The sequence below is a fragment of the Bos javanicus genome, chromosome 26, assembly GCF_032452875.1.
Source record: "Bos javanicus breed banteng chromosome 26, ARS-OSU_banteng_1.0, whole genome shotgun sequence".
NCBI classification, from domain to species: domain Eukaryota; kingdom Metazoa; phylum Chordata; class Mammalia; order Artiodactyla; family Bovidae; genus Bos; species Bos javanicus.
In genome coordinates this window covers 16,097,776-16,108,928 of record NC_083893.1, presented here as the reverse complement: position 1 = coordinate 16,108,928, position 11,153 = coordinate 16,097,776, and the positions used below count along the sequence as shown (strand labels likewise).

General features: G+C 37.4%; 1 protein-coding gene and 1 non-coding gene across 6 annotated transcripts in view; both read right to left on the bottom strand.

Moving 5' to 3' along the window:
* Nucleotides 1-1,735: 1,735 nt before the first annotated feature.
* Nucleotides 1,736-11,153, bottom strand: part of LOC133239197 (cytochrome P450 2C19-like) — a 60,618-nt gene continuing 51,200 nt past the window's right edge. For all 5 annotated transcript variants that reach the window (XM_061402856.1, XM_061402857.1, XM_061402855.1 and 2 more), the window contains 3 exons: nt 10,122-10,309; nt 3,163-3,304; nt 1,736-2,254 (listed from right to left, as the gene is read on the bottom strand). In XM_061402856.1, coding sequence (XP_061258840.1) covers nt 2,073-2,254; nt 3,163-3,304; nt 10,122-10,309 — 512 coding nt within the window. In that variant the 3' untranslated portion in view covers nt 1,736-2,072. The remainder of the gene's footprint in view (nt 2,255-3,162; nt 3,305-10,121; nt 10,310-11,153) is intronic.
* Nucleotides 5,853-5,924, bottom strand: TRNAS-GGA (transfer RNA serine (anticodon GGA)). The gene has a single exon. It is a non-coding gene; the product is annotated as a tRNA-Ser (tRNA).

The following is an 11,153-nucleotide window of genomic DNA, read 5'->3' as shown; positions in this document are numbered from 1 at the left end:
AGATCCAACCAGTCCATCCTAAAGGAGATCAGTCTTGGGTGTTCATTGGAAGGACTGATGCTGAAGCTGAAACTCCAGTACTTTGGCCACCTCATGCAAAGAGTTGACTCATTGGAATGACCCTGATGCTGGGAGGGATTGGGAGCAGGAGGAGGAGGGGACAACAGAGGATGAGATGGCTGGATGGCATCACTGACTCGATGGACATGAATTTGGGTAAACTCCAGGAGTTGGTGATGGACAGGGAGGCCTGGCGTGCTGTGATTCATGGGGTCGCAAAGAGTCAGACACGACTGAATGACTGCACTGAACTGAACTGAACTGATGATTAGCAATGTTGAACATCTTTTCATGTGCCTGGTAGCCATCAGTATGTCTTTCTTTAAAAAGTCTATTCATATCTTCTACCACTTTTAATAGAATCGTTTGTTTGATATTGAGTTGTATGAGTTGTTTATGTATTTTGGATATTAACCCCTATTGGTCATATTATTTGTAAACATTTTCTCTAATTCTGAAGGTTGTCTTTTTGCTGATGACATCTTTTGTTGTATGAAGTTTTTATGTTTAATTAAGTTCATTTGTTTATTTTTGCTTTTATTTATTTTGCCTTAAGAGACCAATCCAAAAAAAATATTGCTATAATTTATGTCAAAGAGTGTTCTATGTTTTCTTCTTTGAGTTTCATGGTTTCTCGTCTTACATTTAGGTGTCTCACCAATTTTAAAGTTTCTTTTGTGTATGGTGTAAGTAAATGTTCTAATTTCATTATTTTACATGTAGTGCCACGTTTTCCCAGTACCACTTATGGAAGATACTGTCTTTTCACTATTGTATATACTTGCCTCCTTTGTCATAGATTAGTTGACCACATGTGCTTGAGTTTATATCTGAGCTGTCTGTTCTTTTCCATTGCTCTGTCTGTGCTTATGCCATACCATGCTATTTTGATTACTGTAGCCTTGTAGTATAGTTTGAAGTCTGGGAGCTTCATTCTTTTTTCTCAAGAGTGCTTTGGCAATTCATGGTCTTTTGTAGTTCTACATGAAGCTTAAAATTGTTTGTTACAGTGCTGTGGAAAATTTCAAGGGTATTTTGATAAGGATTACATTAAATACATAGATTGCTTTGGGTAGTATAAATATTTTCACAACATTTTTTGCCAGTCCAGTAGCTTCATTGTATAGTTTGAGATCAGAAAGTATAATGCCTCTGGCCTTGTTCTTCTTTCTCAGGATTGCTTTGGCTTTTCAGGGTCTTTTTGGTTACATACAAATTTTAGCATGGCCTCTCTATTTCTACTGTTCATAATACTCCATTATGCTTTCAAAATCCATGGCATCAAAGAGATGGCCCCTCTTTTAATTACAACTTGTGAAATGTGTGTTCTCTCTCATTTTGGAAACAGACTGCCTATAGGTGATTTCTTATACACAATCTCATTGATTTCTGTTCTGATTTTTAATTGTGGTTTTCTGTGTCTGACTTTTAATTGCTCACTATCACTGATCTCAATATTCCCTACAGGATGAAGCTGCTCTTGAAAACAATTTCTCTCATTTTTTAAACCAAATCTCAAATAAGTACATACAAGCATTCAAGGGAGATTTTCTGCTCTCATTCCCTCTGTCCTCTGTGTGTATCACTATAACGACCGGCATGACATCTTTGTCTTTTTTTTTTTTTTCCTTCTTACTTGCGATATGCACAAAAGAAGGAAAGACTGAGAAGTGGGTCATCAGATTCTGCTTTTTATTAGAAAAAACATGCACTGGAGAAATAGGTCTCATTGGCACACATTAATCATCATGCATTACTTTGTACTGAGTACATGGTACTAGGCACACACTACTACTTAATATTAGATAGGTATTAGCATATGTGATGGCCAATACAAATGTTACAGGATAGGGAGAATAGCAGATATATTTCCGTAGTGAAATTGCACAGGGAATGAGAAGAGGTCAGAGATGTGTTCTCAGGAAAGATTACCATGACACTGGTGAACAATGCCCCCCATGAAAGGGAGTTAAAGATAACACCACTGAGGAAGCTGTATAATTTAGCATTCTTCACACAGGAATAAAGCAGAGCTGGTAAGGAGGTGGCACATTAGCTATCCCAGTAACAGCTGGGGTGGTGTCGAGGTCCTTTGGGTCAACCACAGATTTCAAGGTAAATGTTTGTAAAATTGTGGTCAGGAATAAAAACAGCTCCATGCGGGCCAGGCCCTCTCCCACACAAACCCGTTTTCCTGAAAATAACAAACACAGAGTACATACTCCTTGAACACTGTGTTTCTGGCTGCCAGAAACAGACTATGCAGTAACTTTTTGATAAATGTTTGAATGGATGGATGGAACGCAAATGGTTAGATAGACAGATGGACAAAGGGTAGACACTCATGTTATCCATCTAACATCTAATCTTAACAGGTATTCTCTCAGCAGATATTTACTGAGTTATCAGAACTATATCATATACTTCATTAAGTGTATTGTAACTCCATTTTGACATTTTCAAGGTCCCATCATTTTTTTTTCTAGAAATACTCATATATTGGTTGTATTTTGTTCCTAGTGATGGTCCAATGTCTTTCTTTCCATTCTTCACAGCCTCTATTCTCTGTTGGAAGTATATCAAATCTACATCGACCTTGAAGTTTTAAAGTTTTATAACACAGAGTTACTTTTGTCTACAATGCACTTCTCTTGTATTTTCAGAATGTAGCTTAAATTTTATTTTTGAATTAGAAAGAACTGGGTCACCTCTCCAAAGCTCCAATAATCTACTCCAAAAATGAGGATGTCTCATAGGGAGGGAAAGTGTGTGGGCATTGGTACTGCTGTCTCTCATCATGGAAAAAGAGCATTTTGACCAGGCACAGAATGGGCACTATGGAAGTTCCAAAGGATGCCCAAAGGCACCTTGTCCACTGAAAGTGAAAGTCACTCAGTAGTATCCGACTCTTTGCAACCCGTGTGCCGTCCATGGAATTCTCTAGGCCAGAATACTGGAGTAGGTAGCCTTTCCCTTCTCCAAGGGACCTTCCCAAACCAGGGATTGAACACTGGTCTCCCTCATTGCAGGTGGATTATTTAACCACTGAGCCACAAGGGAAAACTGTCCACTGAAGCAATGAAAAAAATAAATGTGTGTTACCTGCTGAGAAAGCCATGAAATAGTCGCTCTTCCTAAAGTTGCCATTCTCATCCAGGAAGTGGCCAGGGTCAAATACCTCTGGGTTGGGGAATTCTTTGTCATCATGCAGCACAGAAGTCAGTGATGTTAGTATATCTGTGCCCTGGAAAGAACAGATGAAGATAAATTAAACTATGAAGAAGTCACAGACCTAGAAGAACTGCTGAAAATCATTTAGTCCAATCTTAGGATCAATAGATGATTAATTTTGGTTCAAAAGAAGGTCAGTGGCATTTTGAGTCAGACAGAACAAGTAATAAGGATAAGTTTAAGACTAGTGGTGGTGATGCTGCCAAAATGAACACTGGCAGCATCTGAAATACTCAGTACATGGGTCCTAGAACTTATGAATCCATTCTGCTAATCACCACATTAGGACATGGTATCTGCCCCCACCAGCTGCTTTATCATTTCAATTTTTACTCATCTCCTATGTGGATTATGGTTTAATGTGGAAGTCTCTATTGTGCTTTAAATGTCTCAAATTATCTGTTTGTATGGCTTTTGTAAACAGGCATTTGATCTAATACAAAATAACCTCTTCTATAATAACAATGTAAGTACAGTAACAAATATTATTGTTTATCATTGACATGCAGATTGTATGTCTTTATTTTAAAATATAGGGCAGACTTCATCACAGATTAATCCTAGATTTGAAACACAGAAAGGACTGTAAAATTCACAAAATCATTTCACAGTAATTCAGCTTACGATCATTAGTTTAAGCAAGTTTTATCTATTAACACTAAAACTATTGGGTAAATGATTGACAAGAAAGATACAAATCTATAAAGTACCAGGTAATCTTTTATTAATTAAATGTGAAAAAAAGGACCTGTTTCATGGAGTAATCTGGCAGATACCATTTTATCATGTGAACAATACTGCTGCTGCTGCTGCTAAGTCACTTCAGTCGTGTCCGACTCTGTGTGACCCCATAGACGATAGCCCACCAGGCTCCCCGTCCCTGGGATTCTCCAGGCAAGAACACTGGAGTGGGTTGCCATTTCCTTCTCCAATGCATGAAAGTGAAAAGTGAAAGTGAAATCGCTCAGTCGTGTCCAACCCTCAGCGACCCCATGGACTGCAGCCCACCAGGCTCCTCGTCCGTGGGATTTTCCAGGCAGAAATACTGGAGTGGGGTGCCATTTTTAGTCCATATCAGACCACAATTACATTGTGGGGGAGGTTATGAACAATACTACATAACCAATAATGGGATAACTCACGTATGTGCCTTCACCTACCCAATGAATTTCAGTGGGAAACACAAAGCACATATATAGTTGAAATTGTAACTGGAATCTATGTCCAGAAAACAATCACACAAAACCAGCCTGAGGAATATTTCACATGACTACTAAATTGCACTCTTCACAGAGTTAAAATGTACTAAAAGAGAACAAAGAGGGCAAACAAAACTAGTAACAGGAGAGAACAGGGAAAACAAGGAAAAGATATCCAAATTATAATCTTGTTTCCAGCCTGGACACTGATTTTCAAAGAAAAAAAGCCATAAAGTTTATTACAGAAAAACTAGGAAATTTTCAATATAGGCTGTACACTAAATAATATTATTCTATCAATGATAACTCTTGAGTATAATTGCTATTATTGCTCTGTATACAAAAATTGCTATTTTGAGCTATACATACGGAAATAGAGAAGTGTAGAAAAGTAGATGATAGATTGATAAATGAATATTTGTGGAAGAAATTTTTACATATTGAGGTATGGAGAAGTCATTCTAGTTTGTAAACTTGAATTTAACTTAAATGCTAACTAGAACATCCTATTTGTGGCCTATCAAACATACGCACTAATTATTAAGAAAATGTATATTGAACAGAAATAAAGAATGTCCATGTTAAAAATAAAGATTAAATGCCTCCTTTCTTGGACACCAATGTTGAAACTCTTGCAACAAGAAGACTCCTCTCTCAAGTGCCAAGGCCATACCAACTTGCTGTGCATATGTTGATAATCTGTTTTTGAAACCTTGTAAGAATGTATCTCTGGCTTCCTGATTTTCTTTGCTCTGACAAGATATACAATTGTGTGGATAAACCATACCTCTCCAGAGCAGTTCCTCAGAGTTATCTGAGAGGTTGTCTTCTGGGCTATAGTCCTCAGTTTGGCTCAAATAAAACTCTTTTCTATTCCTATTACAGATTTTTTATTGATTATCTCTCAACATTGCAAAAGCAGGTAAATATACAAATTCATGTATAACATACATATGAACATGTTTTTAATGTTCTATGTTTAAAAAATAATTAATGCAAACTTGAGGAATCTTCCATCCCCTAAGGTTATCATATAAAAGGTATACAACTCTTTATTATTCCCTTGTTTGTGTTTATATAAGAAATAAATAACACATCTAAGATAACAAAAAAAGGTGCAAAAGGCAATACTTTCAGCAAATGCTGCTCAAACAAATGCATATTTCATAGAGAAATAAAAGAAGCATAATCATTACTCTTAGTCATAAGTAAAAATTACCCACATGAAAGTGAAAGTGAAGTCGCTCAGTCGCGTCTGACTCTTTGCGACCCCATGGACTGTAGCCTACCAGGCTCCTCCCTCCATGGAATTCTCCAGGCAAGAGTACTGGAGTGGGTTGCCATTTCCTTCTCCAGGGGATCTTCCCGACCCAGGGATCGAACCTGGGTCTCCTGCATTCCAGGCAGATGCTTTAACCTCTGAGCCACCAGGGAAGCCCTGCATAAACCATCATCTAAATGTAAGCACTAAAATTATGAAGTTTATAAGGGTAAATCTTTCAGACCCTGTGCTGGAAAACGTTCTTTAGATAAACAAACAAACAAAAACAATCCCACACATCAATCTTAGAGCATTGCAAAATGTTCTTTTAGACAGACTTATATACTAACAAATATCAACCTATGTGCAAATATGGCCTTAGTACAAACAATGACCTAAGTATTTTAAATGGAAAATAATCAAGGCAGACACTTTGTGGCACATGGGAATTATATGCAATCTAAATTTCTGCTTCCAAAAAGACAGGGATATAGCCATTCTTGTTTGTTTAATATGTCCTTGACTACTTCCATGCTACAACAGCAGAAGTATACAAAAGGATACAAAAGGCATCAGACACTTCAAAGCTTCAAATTCTGAAATACTTACACTTTGAAGTATTACATAAATACTGTAATACTCCTGTCTTAGAGCATTCTCCAGTTAGCTCAGTGGCTCCAGACTTGGATAAAACTAATCACTTACATGATTGGTAAAAAGGTATAACAGAATCAGCCTCCTAATAATCTTATTGAAAAAGACCCTGATGCTGGGAAAGATTGAAGGCAAAAGCAGAAAAGGGCAGCAGAGGATGAGATGGTTAGACAGCATCACTGACGTAATGGACATGAAATTAAGGAAACTGGAAGACAGTGGAGGACTACAGAGCTTGCTGTGCTACAGTCCATGGGGTCACAAAGAGTTGGACGTGACTTAACGACTAAACAAGAATAAAACTCAATATTTATGTTTCTACACTGGGGGGACTATGCAGAAGGGGATGGTCATCCCCAGTATTTGGTAATAGACATATGACATTATAATGGTCATTTCCCAATACCGTGGATGTGAGAGATGGGCCACTCCATTCTAGTACAGTGTTTCCCACATACTTAGAAATAAGAGGAGAAACAAGCTTGATCAATTATTACCTTAGACCCCAATGTCACAAAAGAAAAGTCTTCTCTCAGTATGTCCTTTGGTTAAAAAAATAGTAGACTTGAAGTTCTAACCCTTGTATCAAAACTGCAATCACTGAGATAAGTCTCACAGTCTAGTAAACTCATCAATTCTGTCTTCTCCAAGGATTGGCACTAGTACTTGTATCTTAAGAATCTCATTGCTTTCTTTCCCCAACAAAATACAAATTTTAGTTATATTATTTTATAATTTTAATAATACTATGACTTGGCTTCAAGTAGATAAGAGAAGTTTTCAGCACACCAACTAGAAAGTCTGAATATATACAGATATTCTATGTTAGAGAGCATGAGAAATCTGCTAAGACAAAAATCTGTCTCAATATTCCAAAGTTTGGAGAACCTCAAAGAGGAAAGCTGACACCTAAAGTTAATATTAGTCTCTGTCAATGTTCAAATTTTACTCAAAATACCCAAAATGGGAGAGGTTACATCATTCCATCTGCCAAGGAGGAGAGGGATGGACCCTTTCTGGAAGAAAATAAATAACATCTGAACTCTGCATTTTTTTATTTATAAAAATTGGTATTTAACCAAAAGTAACTAGGCATTTCAAAGACACAACTAAGTGGCCAAAGATAGAAGTGAGGAAAACAATAAATATACACCCAAACTATGAAATATTTCTCACCTAATTTTATCATGCCAGCATGACCTTTAAAACAGAAATCCAATGAAAAAATGTTGAGGAAGAAAAGTTGTAAACCAAAAATCTCTTAAACCATAATCAGTAAAGTCCTGAACAGAATGTAGCAAAAGAAATCCAACTGCATATATATATATTTATAATAGGCATATTCAGTGGGAAAAGTGAGGTCAATGTATACAACCATACCAAGACATCAATTTGAAAAAAATTATATACATGTTCACCACTAAAAATAGCATTAAAAATGAGAACATATTTTTTACTCTGATTCTTTAAAAAGTATGTAGCAAAATGTACATAAAACATCATTCAGTTCAGTCGCTCAGTCGTGTCCAACTCTGCGACCCCATGAATTGAAGCACACCAGGCCTCCCCGTCCATTACCAACTCCCGGAGTTCACTCAAACTCATGTCCATCAAGTCGGTGATGCCATCCAGCTATCTCATCCTCTATCGTCCCCTTCTCCTCCTGTCCCCAGTCCCTCCCAGCATCAGAGTCTTTTCCAATGAGTCAACACTTTGCATGAGGTGGCCAAAGTACTGGAGTTTCAGCTTTAGCATCATTCCTTCCAAAAAAATCCCAGGGCTGATCTCCTTCAGAATGGACTGGTTGGATCTCCTTGCAGTCCAAGGGACTCTCAAGAGTCTTCTCCAACACCACAGTTCAAAAGCATCAATTCTTCGGTGCTCAACTTTCCTCACAGTCCAACTCTCACATCCATACATGACCACTGGAAAAACCATAGCCTTGACTAGACGGACCTTTGTTGGCAAAGTAATGTCTCTGCTTTTGAATATGCTATCTAGGTTGGTCATAACGTTCCTTCCAAGGAGTAAGCATCTGTTCATTTTAGGACCGCAATCACCATCTGCAGTGATTTTGGAGCCCAAAAAAATAAAGTCTGACACTGTTTCCATTGTTTCCCCATCTATTTGCCATGAAGTGATGGGACCTGATGCCATGATCTTCGTTTTCTGAATGTTGAGCTTTAAGTCAACTTTTTCACACTCCTCTTTCACTTTCATCAAGAGGCTTTTTAGTTCCTCTTCACTTTCTGCCATAAGGGTGGTGTCATCTGCATATCTGAGGTTATTGATATTTCTCCCGGCAATCTTGATTCTAGTTTGTGCTTCTTCCAGCCCAGCATTTCTCATGATGTAATCTGCATATAAGTTAAATAAGCAGGGTGACAATATACAGCCTTGACGTACTCCTCTTCCTATTTGGAACCAGTCCATTGTTCCACGTCCAGTTCTAACTGTTGCTTCCTGACTTGCATATAGGTTTCTCAAGAGGTAGGTCAAGAGGTCTGGTATTCCCATCTCTTGAAGAATTTTCTACAGTTTATTGTGATCCACACAGTCAAAGTCTTTGGCATAGTCAATAAAGCAGAAATAGATGTTTTTCTGGAACTCTCTTCCTTTTTCCATGATCCAGTGGATGTTGGCAATTAATTTGATCTCTGGTTCTTCCGCCTTTTCTAAAACCAGCTTGAACATCTGGGAGCTCACAGTTTACATATTGCTGAAGCCTGGCTTGGAGAATTTTGAGCATTATTTTACTAGCATGGGAGATGAGTGCAATTGTGCGGTAGTTTGAGAATTCTTTGGCATTGCCTTTTTTTGGGATTGGAATGAAAACTGACCTTTTCCAGTCCTGTGGCCACTGCTGAGTTTTCCAGATTTGCTGGCATATTGAGTGCAGCACTTTCACAGCAACATCTTCCAGGATTTGAAATAGCTCAACTGGAATTCCATCATCTCCACTAGCTTTGTAGTGATGCTTTCTAAGGCCTACTTGACTTCACATTCCAGGATGTCTGGCTCTAGGTGAATGATCACACCATCATGATTATCTTGGTCGTGAAGATCTTTTTTGTACAGTTCTTCTGTGTATTCTTGCCACCTGTTCTTAATATCTTCTGCTTCTGTTAGGTCCATACCATTTCTGTCCTTTATTGAGCCCATCTTTGCATGAAAATATCATTATCAATAGTGAAATGTTAACCGCCATTCTTCTGAGATCAGAAATAAAAACAAGGCTAAAAGAAAGTTATTAGCCCAGACAGCATGACAATGTATAGAGAAATTGCAATTAATCTAGAGGGAAATTTTAAACACTGATTTTAAATTTGGCAAGATTGCTTCATATAAAGTTATTAAAATGATAAAATCAGTTATATTTTCAATCCAGATAGCAGAATGGAAAAGGCATTTTAAAACATTTAAAACAACAATAAGCACCTAAGGGGGAAAAAAGGATTCATTTGGAAATATAAACAGTTAACTTTCATCAAACCAAATAAAAGAAAGAGAAAATTTGGAAGTCTTGCACTGCTAGCTGTCAAAATCTGTTATAAAGCTTACAGACTAAACTTGAAAAAAACACACAATTCATCAAGCCTGCACACAGATGATTACTTATACTTCTTTTGTCTTGCTTTCATAGAGGATGGCACACAAACTGTCTAAAATGGGAACTTCAGTACCACTGAGGTCAGTATAAGAGAAACCAATGTTACCTTGGGGATGAGGTAGTTTCTGAATTTCACGTCACAATTCACAGCATGAGGTACACTCGTAGGAGCCAGGTCAATGTATCTCTGGATCTCATGCAGCACAGCATCCATGTAGGGCATGTGGGTCCTGTCCTGCATGCAGGGGCTCCGGTGTCTGCCAATCACACGGTCAATCTCTTCCTGGATCTTAGCTGATAAGAGATAAGTAAGACTGAAGAAGAAAAAAATGCACACCACATTTGCAGAGCAATTCAGAGATATATGATGCTTCATGAGGTATCCCAACAGCATTATACACTTAAGTTATATGCTCAGAAATGGACCTCGACATGGAGAGAGAATTGCCATAACACAAATACATGTAAGTCTCTGACAAGCTAGACTTAAGATACAGCTAAACAGACTTGTATGTTAGCATACACAGTAATACAAGCAGAAATGATAAAATGTTTGAAAATAAAAACACAACACAAGGTCAAGAAACTAAAGTCGTTGGAGGGAGAAAAACAGGAATCTATTAATTTTATATCAAAATAATATGTGGATTGAAAAGGTAAGTTATATGTGTTTTAGTGTATTTGTGTATTGTATGTGTGCAATATGCAGTGCTACTCTCTTCCTCCAATTGCCAAATGCTGTCACTCTCAACATTCTAGTGGTTTCTTCTGAAATTTTTGCCCTGTTTCTAATCAATGACTCTGTTTCTATTTTTTACGTAGATTTTTAAACAATATCTGATTTCCTGGTATGAGAGTTGAGAATTTACATCTCTATCCCCACCTCATACAAAATACACACACAAATCCCCTTACTCCACTTTCAATATATTTACACCATAATTTTTAGCTCTCAAAACATTCATTTTAACATCATTCTGACTAAATAAACATGCTCACTCTTAAGAAAACTATGATTATGCTTCCTTTTGGTACTTTCTTGGAGCTTACTATGTTTCTTTAGTTCAATTCATAAAACTCCGTACCCTGATTTAGGAGTCTTTCCAAATACTGAGGTAGATGTTTCAAACTCCTAATA